Consider the following 26,212-nt stretch of genomic DNA (forward strand, 5'->3'; position numbering starts at 1 on the left):
CAAGAGTTCACACTAAGCTGATGATTGATTATAAAGCTTGTTTAGCATGCTGTCCCGGGAGAGAGCCCTGAGATTGTAAGATCCTTAAGCCCGGGGCTCCGTCCCGTTTGCAAAGCGAGAAGGGAGTTTGAGCTCAGGTAGATCTCGAGAACTCCCCTGCTGCAGTAGCTAATGAACAGATAGGGATTGCTCTTAAGAGTTAACTACTTACTAGCATGTCTAAAGTGGTGATTTGGATTAGTCAATTAACTTAAGTTGCATGTTTTTAAACGCTGGGAGAAAACCAGGGAATCCGCGGGAAACCAACGTAAGCACAGGGAGAATGTATAAACTCTGCACAGAACCATCAGCTGGCTTGGTAAAGACTAAAACCAGTGACGTTCTTGCTGTGAGGCAACAGTGATAACCACTGGGCCACGTATCACCTGTCTAGAAAAGGAGGAGTAGGGGTGGAAGGGGGGATTCTTCAAAACAAAGATGGCTATGATGTGGAACTTAGGGTATTTATAGAGGCTTAGGAATGATCTGATTGGTGAATCATAAATTAGATAATGCGGAACCAGTCTCAAGCTATTACAAGCATGTGATACTCTTGAAAAATAGTTTATAAATAAACTTCACTTATCACTTATTTCAATTTAGTTTTTTCAACTAATTTTAAGCAAACAAAACCCAAAAGGAAAATTCATTGTAAACCAATAATGTCAACTCTTTTTTTCTTTGATTTACTTTGTGAGTTTAACCTGAAACAGAGTGTACTCTTGGAGCCAATACAAGTTAAAAGCTTAATTTGGACAACCAAAATTTTCTGTTACTTATTGCAGTTTGAACTGCAACTGCTTTAATATTGTCTACAGTTGACTGAGACTGATCTCAGAAATGGCATTAACACAATTAACTCATTGGCTCACTGAGTGAAGTAACAACAAAACTGTTCTTAAGCTGCAAGCACTTAAAGCATGAATGCTACTCTTCTTCAAGATGGTAACCTTAATACCTTATACTTTTTAGCACTTTTTAACTTAAAACACCCAAGATAAATCCAAAAATCAGGTAGTTCCACTAACACAATTCTTAATGTTGGCCCAACACAAAAGATCTAAGCTAACTTTTTTTACAAATGTAAGTGGATTGAACATAAAAAAACTGCCACAAGAAACAAGAATTGCAGTGTTTTTGTTTATTTTAAACAAACAGAATTTTGAACTTGAATTTGATCAAGCAGCAACACAGGCACGGTCATTTTCCAAAAGAAAGTAAGACAATGTCCGAAAGGCATCATTGTGGAAAAAAATTTAACTATATATATATATATATATATATATATATATATATATATATATATATATATATATATATATATATATATATATATATATATATATATATATATATTTATTTATTTATTTATTTATTTATTTTATTTTTTATTTTTTTCCACAATGATGCCTTTCAGACATTGTCTCTATTGGGCAGTTTCCATCATTGTGGAAAAAATAAATCATCTTTGCATCATTACGGAAAAAAAAAATGCTTTTTTGCATGACTCGACTGGTATTTTTTGCCCATTCATCTTCAGCGATGAGCTTCAACTCTTTCAGGTTGAAGAATATCTTACACATCACCCTGATCTTCAGCTCCCTCCACACATTCTCAATTTGATTAAAGTCAAGACTCTGGCTGAGCCACTGCAAAACAATAATGTTTTTGTATGCTAACCATTTCTTTACCACATTTGATGTTTTAGGTTGTTGCCGTGCTAAAGCCTAACTAAAAACACCCAAGATATATCCCCAAACCAAGTAATTACACCAACACAATTCCTTCATGGTGTACAGCAACACAAAACAATTAAGCTAACTATACAAATATATATTATACAAATTTAGTTTGATTGAAAGGCGAGGCAGTGGCGCAGTAGGTAGAGCTGTCGCCTCATTTTGTTTTAAGTAGTTTAAAGAAGCAGCAGCAAGATTTTATTTAAGCATTTGCAAGTCTCCACTGTTTTGGCAGCACATATAAAGCCAACAGCAACAGCCCTTATAATAACAACAGTCATATTAGGCATGCAGACATGACGTTTTGGCACACATGTATTTTTCCAAAAATAAATCCAAATAATTATTGGTATAATAATAATAATAATAATAATAATTCCTTACATTTATATAGCGCTATTCTGGGCACTCAAATCGCTTTACACAATGGGGGATCACCTCATCCACCACCAGTGTGCAGCATCCACCTGGATGACGCGACGGCAGCCATTTTGCGCCAGACCGCACACCACACACCAGCTGATTGGTGGAGAGGAGACAGTGATGAAACCAATTGAATATGGGGAGGGTTAGGAGGCCATCATGGACAAAGGCCAGTGGGCAGATTTGGCCAGGATGCCGGGGTTAAACCCCTACTCTTTTTAAAGGACATCCTGGGATTTTTAACGACCACAGAGAGTCGGGACCTCGGTTTAACGTCTCATCTGAAAGACGGAGTTTATATGAGAGACATCTTAAAGAATTCGTATTATTTATGAATATCATTCCAGTCGTGATTTCTGATGGTCAAAACTAGTCAATCTAAAACAGCAATAGCACCAGCTGACCTTCCATGGATGATTATTTTGCAGTATAGCAACATTTTGTAATGTAAGGGACTAAATATATCTATATTTTATGGAATTTCATATAACTGTAAATATCATATTATCAATGTTAATACTGTGTAACACATAGCAGTACATCTTTTGTCCATCATTGCCTAAAGGTTTAGTTCATTGGTGGCAAAATAGTCTTTCAATAAATATTGGGTGAGCATGGTAAAAAGGTGAAGAAGGGTTTAAATGTGTGCTACCTGACAACAAAAATATTTACTAAATGTTATTTTGCATAAGCAAGGCATTGGTGCCTCATAAGAGTGGCCAGAGCTACAGACCTTTATAGATTAGCAACTTTAAGGTCACAACAGCTGTCTTTAAAGTTTATCAATTATTGTTAAAATTACATTTCCACATGAATTGAATTGAATACAGTGCATCTGGAAAGTATTTATAGCGCTTCACTTTTTCGACATTTTTTATGTTACAGCCGTATTCCAAAATGGATTAAATTCTTTTATTTCTTTGAAATTCCGAGCTGTACATTGTCGCTTCCCATTAAACCTTATAGAGCTTGAGAATTACTGCAAAGAGGAATGGGCAAAAATTCCCAAAGACAGGTGTGCAAAGCTTGTGGCTTGGGGCTGAAATTGCTGCTAAGGGTGCATCAACAAAGTGTTTAGCAAAGGCTGTGAATACTTATGTACATGTGATTTTTCAGCTTTTTTATTTTTAATAAATTTGCACAACTGCACAACATATGGACATGCGCTCAATCATTTTGGTGATGCAATATATATTGCCCATACATAAAAAACAATTCTAGCCACATTTTAGCTGATTGCGAAGCCTCTTTATCTCTGTTGGAGGTGTCAGTATGGTTAAAAAAATTAAAAATATGAATTTATTATAAATTGTTATAGTATATTATCATATGGGTGCCTGACAAATAAAAATTATTATTATTATTATTATTATTATTATTATTATTATTATTATTAATATTTGTTTAGAATATGTTTTCACATTCTGATTCCAATGCCTATTTTATTAAATTGTTAAAATAAATGTATTTGAAATATTCTAAAGAATAAATTATGTGTTTTTGAAAGACTGTACTTGCATTATGATGCTATTATTGTGTCAAAATTGTCTTAAAATGACAATATATCATTTATCGCAATACATTTTGGTGCCCTATATTGTACCACAAAAAAAGAAGATATCATGACAGGTCTATACAAGATGACTATATACAGATGACTTGACTTTACAAAAATGTTGTGTAATCCATAAGTCCTAAATTTGTGTCATGTCATCAACAAGAAACATGTCAGAATGCACTTTGCTTCCAGACAAATCTATGCTTGCTATATTAAGTGACATACGTGATTAAGAAAGCAAAATTAGCAACTGACTTCTGGAAATATAACTCTAAACAAAAATATAACGACCAGAGTAAAGGCATCCAAAAACCTTTCCTCCACTGCATAATTCAACTGGAGTGCCGGATTGAAAACTGTGAACAACAGCATCTGTGTGACAGAAGTGTGGATGACATAAGCTAGTATTTTTTTTTACAAACTATGTTTTGAAGCATCCCAGAGTATTTGTCTACTATGATACTACCTATGATACAATTCAGAGAATGCTTCACACAGGTGAGTGTGCTTGACAAACCATCTGTAGAAAAAACACTCATATGCATCAAACATTTTCCCACAAGCTATCCATTACAACAGCTCAATAATAATAATAAAAGCTAAAGTAAGTTTGACTTGTCATGTTATCTGAATTATTAGTCCCTCAAATTTCCACAATTAAGTTTAAAGAAGAAAGATTTTTCTCAACACATTTCTACACATAATAGTTTTAATAACTGATTTAAAACTTTTTTATTGTTACCACAATGACTGCATCATATTTTACTAGATATATTTCAAGATACTAGTATTCCGCTTTAAGTGACATTTAAAGACTTACCAAGGTTAATTAAGTTAGGGTTATTAGGCAAGTCATTAACATTGCTTTGTTCTGTAGACTATCAGGAAAAATTGCTTTAAAATTGCTAATAATATTTACCTTAATAAGGTTTTTAAAATATATACACTTTTATTCTAGCCAAAATAAAACAAATAAGACTTTCCCCAAAGGAAAAAATGTTGTAGGAAATACTGTGAAAGATTTTTTGCTCTGTTAATCATCATTTGGGAATCATTTGGAAAAAAAAGAAAAATTCACAGGAGGGATAATAAGTTTGACTTCAACTGTACAGCTGCTTTCTAGTGATTAGAAGTGCTTCTTCCATCCTTTTTTTGTGTGTTGCTTTGGATAAAAGTGACTGCTATGTGAGTAAATGTAATTCTTAATGATACATCATGATACCCACTGTTTTTTTACAAATCATCCTGGGTCAAATGAATCGTGCTGATAATCATGTTAATGCAGTGTAGCCTGAACCTGGCAGTAAATGCAGAGTTTTCAAGAAAGCCCAGGAGCTTTCGAAAGTCTTTGGCAGAAAAATACATTATTTTTTCTGACCAAGCAAGTAACAATATAAAGAGAGTAATATCTGTTCTTTTAAATACGCACATTATAACAATAAAAAGAGTGCAATAAATCTGTGAAATTGCTGTTTCGGTGTACAAAAATAAAGACATAATTCATGTTGTCTTATAGTCCTTAGATTGTTTACATTATAAACTAAAATGCTTGTATAAGCTAAGCTTTTAAAGAAAGTACTGTACATAAAAGGGCAGATAATTTTTTCAGATTGAACTACGGTGGAAAGTTATGCCCGCAACTTTTAAAAGTGCATTATAATTTTTTGGCTTGCTGGATGTAAACCAAAGCTAAGTCAAGGGATGTCTCTTTGTACAATGCTCAGCTTAAATGAGTACACGTCATTTTGAAATGATTATTTGTATCCATTTCTTAATGAATATAGGTAATATATTTTGATGCATTTGAACAAAGCAGTTTTATTAAACAGATATATTTATTCAAATGTTATTTTAGTCACAGAACATGAACATTGAAAATAGAAAGATAATACATTTAAATTCATGCAAAATAAATTAAAAACTACTCAATTTCAACAAAATTTTCTTTTGGGCTACTCATTTCTGAACCATTATCATAAGTTAGTCTGTTCGATTAGCTCGTGTTGGCTTCAGTGCAGACTAATCTAATGCATATGCACAAATATAATATTGTATAGCATCCTAGACCATATTCATTTAAATCAGAGATTCGTGAGTGACGTAATCATCTACAATACCTGACAAAAGTCGATTCCAGTTGTAAGAGCAATAAATAATAACTTGACTTCTAGTTAATCATTTGGAAAAGTGGTAGAAGATTTTTTCTGATGAATCTGTTGAACTGCATCCCAATCATCACAAATACTGCAGAAGACCTATTGGAACCTGCATGAACCCAAGATTCTTCACAGAAATCAGTTGAGTTTGGTCAAGGAAAAATCATGGTTTGGGATTACATTCAGTGTGGTGGTGTGCGAGAGATCTGCAAAGTGGATGGCAACATCAACAGCCTGAGGTATCAAGACATTTGTGCTGCCCATTACATTGCAAAAAGAAGACGGCAATCTCTTCAGCAGGATAGCGCTCCTTCTTATACCTTAAGTTCATTAAAACAAAAAAGGTTGAGGTGCTCCAGAATTGGTCAGCCCAGTCACCAGATATGAACATTATTGAGCATTTCTGGGGTGAGATGAAGGAGGAGACATTGGATATTAATGCAAAGAATCTTAATGAACTCTGGGAGTCCTGCAAGAACGCTTTCTTTGCCATTCCAGATGACTTTATTAATAAGTGATTTGAGTCATTGCAGAGATGTATGGATGCAGTCCTCCGAGCTCATAGGAGTCATACACAAAATTAATTCTTTTTCTACTCCACCATGACCTTATATTCTATACTGTACATTATTTCTGTTAAGTGACAAGACTTTTGTCAGAGCAAAGTCAGAGCTTACTGTCCTAATTAAATAATTAAAAATCAAGGCTTGATCATATTTTATTTTGGTAAAATAAGCGTAATCTACAGAGCTTTGCCTTTCATATAAAGCCACTTCTGATACTAAATGATCAACTACAAGTCAAGTTATTGTGTGTTGTTCATAAAACTTGGATAGACGACAAGACTTTTGTCAGGTAGTGCATACAAAGCAAGCATGTGCACACACACACATACACACACACACACACACACACACATATGTATTTACCAATTATATGTACTGTAAACAGAAAAAGCATAATGTTGCGGCATACTGTAATGTTGGTGATTACCACAACAATTTATTTCCACTTATGCCTCCTTGTTCTTACACAAACAGTATGCAGTACAAAAGAGGGTTGAAAAGATTACTTAACCTTTTAATATCCAGTTTATAGCTACACTGATATGAACATGCAACACCATAAACTAAAGGCCTAAAGCAACAGTTAAAACCACACACAAAAAAAAAAAACTTCTTACATGCCATTACAGATCAACTACTGAAATAATCAATGTAAGCACTTTCAGAAAATTATAAGCTTCTTATTTCTTGTAAAAATTAACAACAATTTATTATATTAAAACTGATAAGCATGATTTGTTACTGTTTATATAATGAAGTGAAATCAAAATTTACAATGTTTCTTTAGGTAGCGCGCATTGTTATTCTTAAGGTGAACAATTATTCTGGGCAAGTTTTGGTAAATTTCAATCAAAGTCCGACCATTTGCTTCTCTGTCCTTCTCTGTTGTTCTCATTTTCACAGCTTCAGCCACAAAATTCATAATCACACTCCTGTTCACTGCCAATAAATATTCATTCATTTTTCTTCAGCTTAGTCCCTTATTTATACAGGGTTAGAATAAACCGCCAACTATTTAGGCATATGTTTTACACAATGGATGCCGTTCCAGCTGCAACACAGTACAAGGAAACACCCATACACTCCTGCATTCACACACAGATACACTATGACCAATTTAGTTCATTCGATTCACCTATAGTGCATGTATTTACACTGTCAGGAAAACCACAGCACCCAGAGAAAACCCACACGAACACAGGGAGAACAGGTAAACTCAACACAGAGATGCCAACTGACCCAGCTGGGACTCAAACCAATTGAAATATTTAATTTATTAATTCATTCAAAGCTAAAGATAAGCATCTTCAAAATTGTGCAAGTCCAACTAATGTTTTGAAGTAATCAACATGTCAGTCTGGGTTTTACTGAACCCAGACTATTCCTCTTAACTGATTTAGACTAATTCATTGGACGTTTTCAGTGTCAGTTTAATGTTCTCTACATTCTGAAGCCCATCAGTATGATAAAATCAAAGAAAACGTCTAGACAGTGTCATGAGAAAAGCAGTCATTCATCTCCTCAGCAGAGCGTAACAGACAACAGGTTTCTGCTTCCAGCTCACTATCAGTCTCTTTCAATAAAATAATAAATGAGCAGTTTTCCACATCTTTTTGATTCATCATGTTTTTATTTTCCCCATTTATTTATGCTTTTGAATTGCATTATGGGACCTTGATCTTTCGTTCAACAGCTTCCAACCTTGAAAAGTTTGAAAACGTGACTTTTATTAACATATTTATTAGTTTGACGTAGTATATAGTCTGGGTTGGTGTTGTATATTACACTATAAAAACGTTGTAACAAACTGCCAGAACATTTTCTGTTATATTACAGACTTATTCCTCTCTATATTATTTTGAAAACATTATACAATTTCAGAGTGACGCAGTGGGTGCTCTGGTTTCCCCCACAGTCCAAAGACATGCGGTACTGGTGAATTGGGTAAGCTAAATTGTCCATAGTGTATGAGTGTGTATGGGTGTTTCCCAGAGACAGGTTGCAGCTGAAAGGGCATCCACAGCGTAAAACATATACAGGATAAGATGGCAGTTCATTTGCTGTGGCAACCCCAGATTAAAAAAGAGACTAAGCTGAAAAGAAAATGAATGAATGAATGAATGAATGAATGAATGAATATACAATTTCAGACTACTAAAATGTCAATAAATGTCATTATGTTAAAGTGATGAAATTTCAACATCAGAAGTCGATAGAGCAGAGATTTAGCTTTCATAATGCAATTAACAACCGTAAATATAAAAGGAAAACGCTTGTGAATCCCAAAATATGGAAACTGGTTATTAACAGTTATTAACAGTGTAGACTCAAATTCACTTTCAATCATCATATTATTGTTTTGTCTGCTGCTTTTTTTATCATGTATTTCATTGTTATCTTTTTTATTTAAAGCACTTAAAAATACATTCAATGGCCACTTTATTACGTACACCAATCTAACTGTTAACAATTTTGTTAACAAATTTAATCAGCCAATCACATGGCAGCAACACACATGCATTTAGGCATGTAGACATGGTCAAGAATCAGAATAGTGAAGAAAGGTGATTAAAGTGACTGACTGTGTCATGGCTGTTTGTGTCAGACTGGCTGGTCTGAGTATTCCAGATATTGCTGATCTACTGGGATTTTCATGCACAACCATCTCTAGAGTTTACAGAGAATGGTCCAAAAAAGAGAAAATATCCAGAGAGCGGCAGTTTGGTGGGCGAAAATGCCTTGTTTATGCCTCAGAGGAGAATCGCCAGACTGGTTCCAGCTGATAGAAACGCAACAGTAACTAAAATAACCACTCGTTACAACCGAGGTAAGCAGAAAAGCATCTCTGAACCCACAACACATCCAACCTTGAGGCAGATGGGCTACAGCAGCAGAAGACCTCACCCGGTGTCACTACTGTCAGCCAAGAACAGGAAACTGAGGCTACAACTCGCACATGCTCACCAAAATTGCACAAAAGAAGATTGGAAAAACGTTGCCTGGTCTGATGAGTCTCAATATCTGTTGTGACATTTGGATCGTAGGGTCAGAAGTTGGAGTCAACAACATGAAAGCATAGATCCATCCTGCCTTGTATCAACAGCTCAGGCTGGTGGTGGTGATGTAATAGTGTGAGGTATATTTGGGGGGATAATGGTGATGGAACAGGATATTTGCAAAATGAATGTGTAGCCGACAAATATGCAACAACTGCGTGATGCTATCATGTCAAGATGAACAAAAATCTCTGAGGAATATTTCCAGTATCTTGTTAAATCTACGCCATGAAGGATTGAGGCAGTTTTGAAGGCAAAAGGGGGGTCTAACCCGGTACTAGTGAGGTGTACCTAATAAAGTGGCTGGTAATTTTACATTGAGTATAAAATGGGCTATAAACCTGATCTGCCTTCAGATTTCTATCTGGTGTGTGTAGTAATAAACATGTCTCATTTTCATACTACTGTATTATCTTGTCAAAGAATTTGCTCTTGGTTCCTTTAGTCAGTAACTTTCAAATGTTCAGATCTCGGAACTTAGACATTTAGCCAAAGACCCTTGAATCTATCTAGTCTTTATCTGTACTATAAACATGCACAAAAAATCAATCTTACAACTGTTAAAACATGAGCAGAGCAAACGGCAACATCTCTGAATGGATTTTTCTTATCATCATCCAGCAGGATTTTTACTTGATCCTACCACAGGGAGGCACTATAGACAATACACACTCATTTACATCATGAAGTGAGCTTTCATTAAGCACAGTGAAGAACTTCAGATATAACACCACTCAAGAGCAGGATTTGAGAAATCAAAATGAGATTAAAACGACTGATGCTGAAGCGACAACTGCAGAATACTTTTAGACGTTTCCACTCGACGGGAGATTGCGCGCTATCATTGTGGATTCAGATTGGGTTCAGCACTTTCACCACATTTTCGCTTGCTCTATTTGCTGGGAGATAGAAATGTCTCGCGGGGTTTAGAGTTGATAAGGAAGTTTGAAATGAACCAGGGGTACTTCAGAGAGCTGTGCTAACAGTGATGAAGCTCAAGTTGATTAATCAGGCTGCTGTTTAGCTGAAGACCTTAGAATTCATCTTCATTGTACAATAAATCAGGCTGTGAAATGCTTTAGTTGTGATTTTTTTTTTTTATCTGACAATGGGCATGATTTTTTTTACTAGTGACTGAGAATATATATCAATTCAGATAATTCTTCACTGTAAAATAAATGCAGGGGTCCACACAAATCTTTCATGTTGTCACAACACAAATTGATTAAGTTAACTAAATTGTTTTTACAAATTTAAGTGGATTGAAGATTTGAATAACGCCAAAAAAAAAACGCCAAAAAAACTTAGGAATTGTGTTGTTTCAGCTAATTTTAATTTTAAAGTAGTTTTTTTGGGTGTTGAAGAAAAAAAGGGGAAAAATGATATCTATACAGTTGGAAAGTAATCATATCGCTACACTTTTTTCACATTTTTTTATGCTACAGCCTTAAATGTATCCAACTCATTTATTTCCTCAACATACCACATAATAACAATGTGAAAAAATATTTTTTGAAATTGTTGCAAATTCATAAAAAATATAAAACCTATAAAATAAAATGTAATGAAGTATTTACAGCCTTTGCCGTGCAACTCTAAATTGAGCTCAGGTACATTCTGTTTCCACTGATCATTCTTGAGATGTTTCAGCAGCTTAATTGGAGGTTACCTGTGGTAAATTCAGTTAAATGGACATGATTTACAAAGGTATACACCTGTCTATATAAGGTCCCAGGGTTGACAGTGCATGTCGAAGCACAAACCAAGTATGAAGACAAAGGAATTGTCTGTAGACCACCGAGACAATATTGTCTCAAGGCACAAGGCTGGGGAAGGTTAAAGAAAAATTTCTGCTGCTCTGAAAGTTCCATTGAGCACAGTGGGCTCCATTATCAGTAATTAGAAGATGTCTGGAACCACCAGGACTTTTCCTAGAGCTGACCGGCCATCTAAGCTAAGTGATCGTCAGAGAAGGGCCTTATTCAGGGAGGTGATCAATAACCCGATGGTCATTCTGTCTGAGCTCCAGCGATCTTCTGTGGAGAGAGGAGAACCTAACAGAACGACAACCTTCTGTGCAGCAGTCCACCAATCAGGCCTGTATGGTAGAATAGCCAGACTGAAGCCACTCCCCTTCTGGAATTTGCCAAAAGTCTCGTAAAGGGCTCTTAGACCATAAGAAACTAAATTCTATGAGACTAAAATTTAACTTTTTGGAGTGAATGCCAGGCATTATGTTTGGAGAAAACCAGGCACCACTAATCACCAGGCTAATACCATCCCTACAGTGAAGCATGGTGGTGGCAGGGATGTTTTTCAGCAGCAAGAACTGGAAGACTAGTTAGGATGGAGGGAAAGATGAATGCAGCAATGTACAGAGACATCCTGAATAAAAACCTGCTTCAGAGTGCTCCTGACCTCAAACTGGGGTGACAGTTTATCTTCCCGCAGGACGATGACCCAAAGCGCACCCAAGGGGCGTCTACTATACCCGCACTGTGCGCCTTATGCACCGCTTCAAGCTGGTCTTCTCCCAGTGCGAGTCCCGGTTGTTAACGTGCATTTTTTGAACAAAAGCTGTGAATACTTAAGTACTTATATAAATCTGGAAAAAGGGTAGTGCTATGAATACTTTCCGGATTGAATGTATGTGTGTAAATAATTGTGTATGGGTGTTTCCCGGTACTGGGTAGCAGCTGGAAGGGCATCCGCTGTGTAAAACATTTGCTGAATTTGTTGGAGGTTCATTTCGCTGTGGCGACCCCTGATGAACAAAGGGAACAAAGCCGAATGTGATTACTTACACATGTCTACAGATTTATAACTCAAGAGTTATTAGAAGAACTGGTTAAATAGATATACAGTACTCTAACTCAGGGGTCACCAAACTTGTCTTGTGTGGTTTCAGTTGTTTTGACCCATTTAACAGTCTATTGTATAAGTGCAAGGCAACTTGCTGTACAACATTTGTCTGTTCTTTTTCTTTTTTTTTTCTTTTTTTTTTTTGAGAGTTAAAAACTTTTAAGCCAAGTGCTGAAATGTGAGTTAAATTCAGTAGAGGCAACTCAAAAAAGCTCTGCAGCAATTTTTTTTTTCATACAGTGTATAAATAAACCACCATTTTGTGGAAAATGTATACTACAAGATAAAAGACGAGATTTTTTTGTGCTAACATTACTAAAGAAATGTGAATACATTATTACTTAAAGTCCACATGAAGCAGAAGGGGGGCTTTGGGGGCTTAGGCCCCTGATGTATTGTCAAAAGTCCCTGATCTTATGGGATATGTTGCACTTAAATAAAAATATGTTGTATAACATTTATTTTGTTGTTTAAGTACTTAATAATACCACATACATCACACGCATTCCACTTAATTTTTGTGTCAGCTAATTAAATAGTCTGCTGTTCAGCAGTACCTGTTTCTTCCAGCATGTGGGAGTGGCACTGTTGTCACATTCCCGCCACTGCACTGTCTTCATTCATTCCTTATTTTGAGCAGCTAAAGCTGATGAGGAAATAATACAACTGTTTAGTGAAACTGAATAGTTCTAACTACTGATGAAGCTTAATATTTGTTTTCACAGTATGTGTAAAATGTGTGTAGTTTTGGTGGAACAATAAATGTAATTAATAAAATGTGCATCATATTAATGTAAATATATTCGTATTAGTCAGAAAAACGTAAATTGCACTGGCTTTTTAGATATGATACAGATATCTAGGCATATTTATCAAGATATGATATAGCCATGTACATCTGTTTCTGTTATAGTTAATGCATCTGGCATTTTTTATAGCTATATTCTACTGTAACATGCTATGTCAGTTAGCATTGAATTATGAATTAACTTTCATATAAAAATAAGAAAGTCAATGGCTGGAAGAACAAATAAACCATTTATTGTCTCAGTCGTGTAAATGATCAGTTAAAGTCGTTTTATGTTTATTCAGATCTTATTTTCATTCAACTACAGCAATAGCTAGATGCTTTCATCCATATTAGGGATTCCCTGAAATGTTCTAGTTTTGTGAGGCACATATGGAATTTGCATTTACATGCATTTAAAGTGCTACAAAGCCCACATGAGCCTATTTTGAAAAAAACTGAAGAAAAAAAAAATCTCCCTTTGAAGAAATTTAAAGTAAACATATTCCTAGCATATGGATTAGCATATAGATATTTTTGTACTATTTTTTTATGCAATTGTTATGATATCAAAGCAGTAGCCTGTTGAATATCAATATTTTGCAAGGGATTGAATTTAGAAATTTACCCTTCGCTAACCGTAGCTATGCGCAGGGGCTCTGTCAGATTTTGAGCAAGGGAAACAAGCCAAGGTGCTGTGCATATGGATTGTGCAAATCTGACACCCGGTATCCTAAAAGTTTGGACGAGATGGTGGAATATTTTTTCCTTTTCAAAACCTAAAACCCAAAAGGAGAAATGCCAGCGTGGATCAAGCTGTGTTAGGGGTGCTAAAGGAGCGGAGTTAAGTTGGTTTTGTTTTGATATTCCAGACACATTCAGTGATAGACCGAGGGCAATATCACACACCTCTTACCCTAAAAAGATCTAAACTGTATTGCCTACAAAATACAAAGCAAGTTATGTTTCACATCTGTCTTTTTTTCCACTTGATATTATGAGCACTGCTCTGTTTAAGCCTTTGCCATTGTAAGGTTAGTCATACTAAAAACGAATAGGTCATGAGTTATTGATCCGGAAAATACGAATCTGCGAATCTGTTGCTAACTTTACTGAACTTCATATTTCCATCTGTTTCAAGCTACGAATATTTGACATTACAAATCAACAGAACAAAACAGAGATGTGATCACAAACTGAACATTTGCAATCAATATACTTTACCCGCAGCTGTTTTTCATACAAACATACTGACAGTAATAGGTAACTTACTGTACATTGTTATGGTTGAATGATGCTATTATTCAGCACAAATCCATCAGTTTCCTCTTTCTGGCTGTTCTTTCATTAATTGATGTAGAAGCACTGTTCATGCGTGTTTCCTCGTCGGTGAGTAATGCTATATTTCATTGCACAACAATCAGTCCATCAGGCTTTTTAGCTAAAAATAGAGAAATCACGGTTTAATTAGTTATTATTAGATTATTTTTAAATGTCACCTCTCCTGCTGTCCATAAACTAAGCTGTTGTACGGTCAGTGTATGAGGTGGCTAGGCTACGCTAGCTTCAATTTTGATTGAATTATTCTCTAATCGGTTGCCTATTATCTGGCTTTCTCGGATATCTCACCTGTTTGTCAAAAATGACTAATTATATTCCTGGCAATGTCTGACCCTGGCGCATACACATTGTAAAAGACGTGCTGGGCACAAACGCTTGACAGGCGTAGCAACAGTAACTAAGGAGGGTCCATTTCAGTGTCTTGACAACACTACACCTTAGTTAATCACTCTGTCCAAATGAACATGTTTGTAGCTTTGTATCACATTGGCTAACAACTCACACTATAAAAAAAATCATATTTTCATATTTAAAGACATGCAGAAAATTACATTTTCAAAAAACATACAGAAACTGCAAATCAGGAGGAGATAAGAGGCTCAAGAGGTATGACATGGTTCATAACCAACTAGTAAATAATAAATGGGTTAATTTATCAATTTTTTTTTCCCTTTTTTGTGTTACAAGTCAAAAACTTCACAATTAAAGACACAATAAAAGACTGTCAACTCAAAAACCCTTTTATAATCCTATTATTAAGATTAGAGTGGATCACCTTTTGAAAGTGGGGCTATTTTGGCGGGGTGGAATAGAACTGCAGGAGACTTCTTTATCCCTTTCGACCCAAGCAACGCCCGATTGTGGCTGAAGCTGTCATACTGACATCAAAAGAGAATGACCACCACTCCAAACGCAGAAGCAAACAGTCAGACTTTGATTGAAGATTACCTTTTTTTTCATTGGATTTAATTTACACAGATTAGTTGTTTGGTTTTGTGGTCCAGGGTCACATTGTTATGTCCCCAAAAAAACTGGCAGTGAACTTTACACTTTAAATGCACTGAAACACAGTTGACTTACAATGAGACTGAATTTGAAGTTCGCTGTTATTCCTGAATGATTCATTAGCGTGTGTATCTAGTCTAATGTCACTTACAACTCAACCAGGCAGTCGTCTTTCTTGAGCTCTGACAGTCTCTAATAAGGTCAACAACAGGACAAGCCTCATTTTCTCCCATTCAAACATGGCAGTGTTGTAGAACAGTGTGTGCTGACGATTTGTACAAAGTAGTGCTCAGAAATTCAGTACAGTGAGACTGCTGGTACTTATGTTATAATTAACCTCCACAGAGAAAGATGTCATTTAGATGTCAGGATCTGAGTAGTTGAGTAGCACTATCGAGCAGTCAGCATGACCTGTATGTGCCCCGTATCCTTCAGAATCACAATCAGAAATGGTAGAAAACGGCACAATGTGTAAAAAAAAATAAAAAAAAAACTATACTGCTACATGGCTTTCGCCGCTTGTTTAAACTACTTATTTGAATTGAGTTGAAACAACAAAATTATTGAGGTTTTTGAAGACAACTGTTTTATGTTCAATCTACTTCAATTTGTAAAAAGAATTAAATTAACTTAATTCATTTGTGTTGGGACAACAGAAGTGGAATAAAACAAAGCACAATGTGTAAAAAAAAATGATAATACACTCAACTCAAAACATGCCTTTCACCGCTTGTTCAAACTACTTATTGGAATTGAGTTGAATAACACATTAAACCGATATAACTGACTTGTTTGAAAAAAATTAGTGTTGGGACAGCATGAAGGCATTTTTACTGTATGAAATTAACTAAAATTGATCATACATTACTGTGACAGTTTTCATATTAGGACATACAGACTTCTTAATAGGGCTGGATGATATTGGAAAAAACTGACATCGCAATACTTTTTTTTCTGCGATACGTATTGGGATATTGAGTACATTTTCACCAGATGACTGGAATAGCTCTATTTGGGGATCAAAGTGCTTTAATTTTAGACAGTTATTTAGGATTTTTTTAGTTACAGAAAAAAAATGGGTTAGTCAACTAGAATCTAAGAATCTACTGTTATACAATTTCTTGCCTAATTACCCTAATTAAGTCATTGAATCGGACTTTGAATCTGAATGCTTATATTTTGAAAATAGTCTAATATTATGTGCTGTCATCATAGCAAAGCTGAAAGAAATCTGTTATTAGAAATGAGTGATTAAAACTATTATGTTCAGAAATAAGTTGAAAAAAAACTTCTTTCCATGAAACAAAAAGTGGGGAGGAAAAGGGTTGCTAATATTCAGGAGGGCTAATAATTCTGACTTCAACTGCATACAGTTATTTTCCACCCTGCAAAGGAAAGAGAAATAAATACAATAGAATAAAAATATGTAACAAACTGTGCTTTAAGCATCTTCACCGTAAGAAAAACACTTTAGCTACAAAAGTCCTTCAGTCAAAAGCACTGAGGGATTTTTTCCTTTTGTTGTTTGATTAATAATCATAAAAACAGGTGGCAGCAAGAACATCGCGCACTTTTACTTCAATGGTTTCTCTTTCACGTCTTTTGATTCTCAGCTCGTATGTTTATTACACAAATGAGGGCTAATATGAATAATCGCTAAACACTGCGTTTTGACACCTATTTGACCATTAAAGCGCTCACATTAAGATGACTTTAGATGTGTGTGCTGACTGCGCTCTGCTCGTCTCAGTGTGCGAATGCTGACCGCATGCTTCTGTGTGTGCGCGCCGCACACACACACATAAGCATGCGGTCTTTCACGCTGCAAAGTTAATGATCGTTTATCTCGATTAATGGTTTTTCATAATCGATAGAAGCTAAAATCGAAATCGGAATTTCGATTAATTGCACAGCCCTTAGAACTTAGTATACAGTGCATACTACGCAGCATTCGGTAGTTGTTTTATGATGAGTTTGTCTTGGCAGTTTCTGAATGTACGAAAGACATTAGACCCAAGTAAGAAAATAAGCAATATATTTTCTCTGGCACTGCTAAACAATATCTACATCATGGCCTTTATTTAATCAAACATACTTAAAACCATATATCATATAAAAATGCCCTCACTGCTTTAATCACATACTCTCTTTCACTACATCAAGTCTGCATTCATCTGCTCTTCTTAGGCTTCAAAGACTCCCACAGGCCTTAAACAATAACAATAGATAATCAATGACTGGATTCAATCTCATTCTGGCCAATTGTTTGACTAAAAGCAAATAGACTAAACTGGTTTTCCTCAGAGGTATTGCTGTCAAAACCAGCACATTTATCACTTCAGGGACCTCATGCATTTCTTATCTAAAGTCTACTCTTATTACAGGAACAATCCCTCTGGAGCAACCTGGGGTAAAGTCCTTTGCTCAAGGGCAACATCATGAGAGCATTTCTTGGGTTTAAAATAGACAAAAAGTTTTGTGTGCAAGTGGTTTGGCAGTAACAAATCTTAGTACTTCCAAATGAGTGTGCCATTAAACCAGATGTGTTGCTATTCGGGTAATTTGCCAATAAACCTTGACTAACTAATTTCTATTAAACTGTTGCTCTGCTGTGAAAGTGGTTCATTTTGAGAATAGTGACAGTAAAAGAAGACATATCAGCAGGCATCTTGATGTCAAAACGACATCAATACCAATGTCCAAAAAAAAAAAAAAAAACATTAAAAATGCAAATTAATTTGATGTCAACTGACTACCCTGATGCCAAGATGACATTAACTTGACACCCAACATTAGTGTCAAACTTGTCAAAAATCAATTACAGGTCTATCCTGCAATCGTTTTTTTACATTTGACTTAAATATTTATTTTTGCCAAAATCATGTATTATTAATGTTCAAATTACTGCATTCTTCCATCATGTATCGTGTAATTATAATATTGCCTTGCCTTGCCTTGTGTGTGTATACAACAGCTCTGCCTGCTTCTTGAATCTGATACTGCAAATAACAGCATTTGTCCAGCCTCTTAACCCTTCACCCTTGTGTATTACTCTGCCCACATTCAGTGACAAGCAGAGGACACTCGACAGTCAGTTTGACAAATACTTCAGCTGTTGGACAACATAATATACTTTTGAGGCTTTTTTTATGTGAGGAAATAGTCGTTTAGATTGCAACTATGCAGTTTATTTATAAGGATGGTGCCTATTTTAAATATTTATAATTTCAGAGAGGCAACATGTCGACAGTCATCAGCCTGTCATTATGCAGAGCAAAATCGGTTGACAATGTCCATCCATAAGATGGTGACAGAGACCGTATAATAAGCCCTTAGAGGTTTAAAAATCCAATGTAATTTTAGACTACAGCTGATCAAATCATTATTAAATAGCTTTTTAAGAATAATTATGTGATTTCCTGATTGCCTGCGGCCTTGTGCCAATGCACGCTTTCCAGTAGTGCCGATATACAGCCATATCGTATTGCTACTTGTGTGCTCATTAATTTATTATATAAGCTTTAAATTGTCATTTCCCTAATTCTACAACAATAAATAAATAAATAATTATTACTAAAATGTGTTTTCACAAATCTTGCATATGTTCTGTTTTACCGTACTTTGCCTTTAAATTGGCGGAATTATCTCCCTCAACTACATAAAGCAGATAATGTGTAGATGTGAAGCCTTGAGGTATTAGTTTTAAAAGATCTTACATTCATTTATTCATTTTCTTTTCAGCTTAGTCCCTTTATTAATCAAGGGTCGCCTCAGTGGAATTAACCGTCAACTAATACAGCATATGTTTTACACAGCGAATGCCTTTCCAGCTGCAACCTAACACTCAATTTAGCTTGACAACTACAGTCACTCACACAACTACAATCACACAACTACAATCAATTTAGCTTACCCAATTCACCTATACCCAGAGGTGGGTGGAGTATCCAAAATCTATACTCAAGTAAAAGTATAAGTACTTGCGGAAAATGTTACTAAAAAATAAAAGTAACAATCTTAAAAGTTACTCGAGTAAGAGTCTGATGAAAAAATTACTCAAGTAATTTTTAAATAGTTACTATTTACTTTTCATTTTATATATATATATATATATATATATATATATATATATATATATATATATATATATATACACATGTACATGTATATGTATATATTAAATATACATTTTCATAATATTTCCTATATTTTTTCTGGAGATCTTGTTTTATTTCAGCTAAAATTAAAACATTTTTTTATGTTTTTAAAACCGATTTAAGGTCAAAATGATTAGCCCCCTTAAGCAATATTTATTTTGATTGTCTACAGAACAACGCATCATTCATTTCCCTAACTTGTCCAATTGACCTGGTTAAGCTTTTAAAAGTCTCTTGATAAATCATCACCTTAGAATTATAATGTTATATCTGCGTTCTGAATGATTTTGAGATATTGAACTTCAATGTTTTTGCATTCAATATAGCAAACCGTATATGTGTAACATTTATTTTTAAATAAAAAGTCTTAAAATGTAAACAACTTATAAAAAACTACCCATAATGTAAATAAGTTGTCATTTAATAAGAATATGTCAATAACTCAATTTTGACAAAAATGTCAGATAGAACCTTAAATTCTAAGGTGACGAAATATCTAGTATCTTGAAAAATATCTAGTCGAATATTATGTACTGTCAGCAGGACAAGTATAAAAGAAATCAGTTATTAGAAATTAGATATTGAAACTATAGAAATATGTTGATAATATCTTTCTGTTAAAGCAATTGTATATTAGAAAATAATGTTTAAATGTTATATATTTTTATGGTTAAATGACTAATCAGTGTAGGGCTAATCAGTTATTCCATTAAACAGCAGTTTCTTTAGCTATCCCATAGTTGCCATTAATAAGGTCTAAAAATATGGATAATTTTGCCACTTACCACTATGTGTTTTTTCAGGACGGAGCCATTATTCCAACAGGAGCGCCCACTCTAACCGAAAGCAAGAGACATGTCTCTATAGCAACCTCTCGCGACACAACCTCTCCAATGCGGCGCCTTGCAATATTAACAAGTCATATGTATCATATTTATTATCATTTTACAGTAAAGGAGGAACGCTGCCAAATGTAGCGAAGTAAGAGTAATGATTTTTCTCTAATAATTTACTTAAGTAAGAGTAAAAGTACAAATTTTTGAATGTACTCAAAAAGTACTTATTACCCAATAATTTTACTCAAGTAAATGTAACGCAGTAAATGTAACTCGTTACTACCCACCTCTGCCTATACCATATGACTTTGGACTGTGGGGGAAGAACATGCAAACTCCATGCAGAAATGCCAACTGGCCCAACCGGGACTCAAACAAGTGACCTTCTTGCTGTAAGGCGATCGTGCTAACCACTGCACCGTCATGACGCCAAAGATATTACACATAAAGTTACTTTGTAAATTCTCAATACTATTACCATAATTTCAAAAGGAAAACATAACATTTCACTGGTCATACATTGGTCAATTTACCAATATCTTAATTGTAATTTCATTAGTGTCATAGGCTTTTAGTATTTATTCTAGAAAATTGACGTTTTGGCTAAAAAGTAGGAAAATTGTCAGTTGTACCGGTTGTACCGGTTGGTCCAGTTGACATTTTTGTGTGGCATTTGCTTGTTTTCCCTGTGTTTGTTTGGGTTTTCTCCAGGTGCTCCGGTTTCCCCCACAATCCAAAGGTTTGCACTATAGGTTAATTAAATCAAGTAAATTGTGTGTGTGACTAAGAGTATATTGGTGTTTCCCAACACTGGGGGTTCACAAGTAGGTGTACTCCCAGTGCTGGATTGTAGATAGAAGGGCTTTCGCCACATAAAATAGTTATCACAATAAAGCAGTTTACTCCTCTGTGGTGACACCTGATAAAACAGGGACTACGTAAGGAGAGTGGGTGAGCTTTTTACAAGCACTGAGTTATTAAACCTGAATATGCTTTCAATAAAATACATGAAAGAATAGCTGTTTGTCTTTATCTGACTTTTTGAAATGCCAAATGAACCCACAAGGTGACTATAAGCAAAGATCACATTTGTATTTGTTCAAATCTAGCACAAATGTTGAGTAGGAGCATGGCAAAATTTTAGTAATGCAAAAAAATAAATCAATCCTGTGCAAGTCTTAACTGAACCCACTCTGCTTGTTCCCTGATTGCTCCAGTGACACTTTACCATCTTATGGCATCTGCCTGGAATTTGCTTTTCCTGTTTCCTTTAAAGTGTTAGCTTGAGTTTCTCTGGCTTGGTGACCTATTAAGTACATTTAATGCTTATTCAAATCAGTGGCAGATTGCCTAATAAAGACAGGTAAAAGTCTTAAACCTAAAGTTATCAACCCACATGAAATAGCAGGTTCACTTACAGATGTGGCTACTGAGAATGCACGAGCGAATGAACATGACCACACACAGTGCTGCAGTACTGCGCGGCACAGCACAAATTGGTCTAACACAAGAAAAACTTGACCAGCAGGGGGCAGGTATGTAACATGGGGAACATACTGAACTGATATACTGTAGCAGCCAGTGCAAAATTGAGCCTGCAGAAACATGTGTCTTTGGTTTTTTGGTCAGAGAGTTTAAAATGGTTTACTTAGTTCTTAGTTTTAGGCTACTTAGGGTACTTAGTCCTTAGTCTTAGGCCACTTAGGCTTAGTCCCTTTATTCAACATGGGTCGCCACAGCAGAATGAACCCACTTATCCAGCATATGTTTTACAGAGCAGATGCCCTTCCTGCTGGAACCCAGTACTGGGAAACATCCATACACATTAATTTACACAAATACACTACAGCCAATTTAGCTTCAAAGCTTTCAATCCGCTAAAGTTGCATGTCTTTGGACTATGGGGGAAACCGGAGCACCCGGAGGAAACCTACGTGAACACAGGAAAACATGCAAACTCTACACAGAAATGCCAACTGGCCCAGCTGGGACTCGAACCAGCGACCTTTTTGCAGTGAGGCAACACTGCTAACCACTGAGTCACCTTGTCACCTTCATAAAAATTTAACTTAACAAAATTTTTTATTTCGTAATATTACATCTCACATGGATCTGCTTAAGAAAGCCATGTGTCCTACCTGTAGGTAGTGTGAGGACCGAAAAGATGGTTTAAGGTCCTGATGCATCATGGGCTTCTCCAGGTTGAGAGAGGACTTTCTGTAAGCCTCTTTGGCTTGGCTGACAGTAAGCGTTGACCAGGAACTCCTCTTCATGAACTTTCCATCAGGTGCCATGGACAGACCCTCACGGCCCGAGCACTTGACGTCATTGTTGCTCTTGGAGGTTTTGAGTGAGTGATCTCCAAAATGAGTGTGGATGGATTCTGGGAAACTGTGACCAATATGCTCATGATGATGTCGGCTCAAGGCGCTGGCTGTTCGGTAGGTGCTGTCGCTGTCTAGGTTGTCATCCGAGCTCCACCAGCCCCCCGTCCCAGATCGATGCCTGCGCTCCTTGCTTTTACTGCGCTTGCTGCCGTGTTTGGATGAGTGATGACTGCCGTGGTGATGGTGATGGCTTCCCCCGCTTCCACTTTCCCCTTTAGTGCCATTCATCTTGGATGATCCCTCTAGTGAGTGGGACTTGGTGAAGAGCTTCTGGACGGAGTGCACCAGGTGTCGGATCCGACCAGGGCTCTCGCTGCGTTGCTCCCCACCTGGTGCGGCAGATGTGCGCTGATACTGCAGTGTGTGAAAACCGTCACGATGAAAGGGAAGCTGCTTTTCGAACTGGTCCAGCAAGTTAGCAGGGATGCGGTTGCTCTTGCTGCTGCCGTGATGAGAGGCTGCGGCGGCAGCAGCAGCGGCGGCAGCTGCAGATGTGGCTGAGGTGGTGATAGCTGCACAGTCTTCCCGGGCAGCTGGGTCATAGTACTGCGAACTGTAGTGCATTCTGGGAAAGGTGCTGCTGGAAACATGGTCGGCAGGGATAGTGGAAGGTAACGCCATAGGTGACATGATCATGCAGTCGGAATGGATGGAGCTGCGCGGTGAGAGACGGTGATGGAAGTCCATGACGCAGGTCTCCGTGGGGCTGAGCAGGTAGGTGTGGCGCAGATCGGACACATGCATGCCGTGCAGGTCATGGAGATGCTCGCACTCCGCCAGTCCACACGGGGGCAGTGTGGGAATCTGGTGCGGTGCACGACCACCTGATAAGCCCTTCATGTTCCTGGGTGGAGCGAGGCTACTATCCTCATTGAAATCTCGGGATGGCGACCAGGGGGGAAACTGCTGGTCTGGAATAAAGAGAAGGACATCGAGATTAGAACTCAAATTTTTTTCTTAGCAGAGACACTGACAACATTACATGGATATCGGTCATATTAATTGCCTAAATCTGAAAAAGAAAACAATATTATTAAGGTTTTTACATGAGATGCTTTAGGGGCTCAAACTAGATCCCGTTTTACATGTTATAGTACACAGTTCGAGTAAAGTCATTAAGTCTCCAGTTGATGCTAGTTTCCTCTGGGTCTTCACACAACAACAGTTTGTGTTCATCATGGCACCAAATGTGATTTGGGCATTTCGTTTTTAATTTGCGACAAGTTCAACGACAGGTAATCTCTCCAACTGAATGCAAAGAGATGACGGCAAATTCTCAAGCACCAAAAACGTGCTCACTTACAAGAAAGCCATTCTTATTTGTTCGTCATCAAATGCCAGACAACTTCTCTGTATGTGTCCTGTCACAAAATGTAGCAAAAAGTATGACAAAACTGTAATAGTTTAATAGCGGTGTGTACATGTCTGTACTGCACTTCGATAAAGTGAATAAAATAAGAATACTCCACATGTCTTGATTCGATTTCTATTTAGTTAGATTATGACTGTAGTCAGGTTGAGGTAATCAAAAATCGATACAAGAAAGACTCTTAATTAGAGTTATATCTTAATCATATTAAAATCAGAGTAATGCTGTCGATAAATGCACTTATTCAAACATCACTATAGCTCACAGGTCTCCAAACCTGTGCCTGGAGACCCAATGTCCACCAAGGTTTAATCCCAACCCCAAACTAAACACACTTGAATCAGAGAAACATTGTTTTCAGTATTTTTCAGTAAAGTTTCAAGCAAGTGGAACAAGAATCTGCAGGATTTCTGTCTCCTAAAGTGTGATTAGACACTTCAAATTAAGTCTTTATTTATTCTGTGCAACAAAAACACTGCAATTGATACAAGGACAAGCAAAAGTGTGCATGTTAAACAAAAGAAAGGAAAGCCCAGGAAGTCTTTTTTTTTTTTTTTGGAACTACAGTAGCTTCTTATTCCACAGGCTCAGGATCTGCCATACAGTATGAAGCATTTAAAAGGAGCTTCTTGTATAAAGAAGATTTGGGAAAGATTTGGGAAGAAATAAAATACAAATACAGGCTATGTTATCTGTATTATTCATAAATAATGGCTTTTAGTGATTAAAAGAAAAAGTTATTCAAAAAACAAGGTTTAGCTCAACTGTGAGGTATTTCAATGTTAACATATACTTACTGTACATTAAATTCTCAGCTACTTTTGCAAATAAAACAAAACCAAAGCAGAACCCTCACAAGTGGTAATGTCTTATTGAATTGCGTTTGATTCAATGTAAATGACTTGTTTATAACTAATACATATTTCACAAGTGAAAATAGTGGCTGGATTTTAATATGCACTTTCTAGATATATACTGTACACTCAGAAATAAGATAAGCTCAATCACTGCATTAATACCTTTACAAACAATTTTACCTTCAATCTCAAGTCTGAGATTTAAAGGTACTTCCATCTGTAATGGAATATTGAGTGGGGAATGGGACTTTCTTTTTGAGAACTGTTTGGTTTTAACAAACTAACGGCATGAGAGGCATGGTTAAGAATGTTGTGGCTTCAGCAACAAAGTGACATTAACAAAAAAAATCTGGCACTCCAAAAGCAGAACCAAATGGTCAGAACTGGCTTGAAGATTACCAAAACAAACACATTTTTAAGTGGATTAACAATGTGCGCTAACAAAAGAAATACTATACATTTTTAATTCACATGAAGTTTAAAGGTACATATTGCTACCAAAAATGCACTTATTAGTATGTATATTATCCATATCCATGTAAAGTGCACCATTGATGGTGCCACTGCAGCAATGTTATCTTTATTTGTTATGTTTTCATATAAATAAGCAGTTAAATAATTCCGAATTCACTGTATAAAAAAAGATTTTACAAGTGCCATCTGTAATTTTCTTCTACAATGAGCATTTTTTTCTCAGCCTCTTATGTTTATGTTCAGCTATTTCATGTTAAAATCACTGAAAACAACCTATTATTTGCCATAAAAGTAAAGTTCAAGACATAGGAGCCTGATAAAAATGCTAATTTTAGAAGAAAAGTTCAGATGGCACTTAGAGATTTTTGCATCTGAACTCTTAATTTCTATGGAGTTAAATTTGTTTCCTTAATTTTCAATTAAAAATATTTAGATTTAGGGAAGCATTAAATACATAGCAATTAAAAAAAAAAAAAAAAAAAAGATTGCAAATAATGGACGTTTAAATTAAAAGTTTAAAATCCCCAAGAGATCAAAAGTAACCCTATGACCCTATTAGCTAACGTTGCTAGTTTTGTGGCAAACAATTCATCTGTGCAT

General features: G+C 36.0%; 1 protein-coding gene across 7 annotated transcripts in view; it reads right to left on the reverse strand.

The window, feature by feature from the left end:
- Window positions 1–26,212, reverse strand: part of dlgap2b (discs, large (Drosophila) homolog-associated protein 2b) — a 249,446-nt gene that overhangs the window by 90,967 nt on the left and 132,267 nt on the right. For all 7 annotated transcript variants that reach the window (XR_012395695.1, XM_073933252.1, XM_073933251.1 and 4 more), the window contains one exon: window positions 22,664–23,823. Coding sequence is in view for 6 of the 7 variants with exons in the window: in XM_073933251.1 (XP_073789352.1) it covers window positions 22,664–23,823 (1,160 nt within the window). In the remaining variant the exon portion in view is untranslated. The remainder of the gene's footprint in view (window positions 1–22,663; window positions 23,824–26,212) is intronic.

Source organism: Danio rerio, chromosome 20 (genome assembly GCF_049306965.1).
Source record: "Danio rerio strain Tuebingen ecotype United States chromosome 20, GRCz12tu, whole genome shotgun sequence".
Lineage (NCBI taxonomy): Eukaryota > Metazoa > Chordata > Actinopteri > Cypriniformes > Danionidae > Danio > Danio rerio.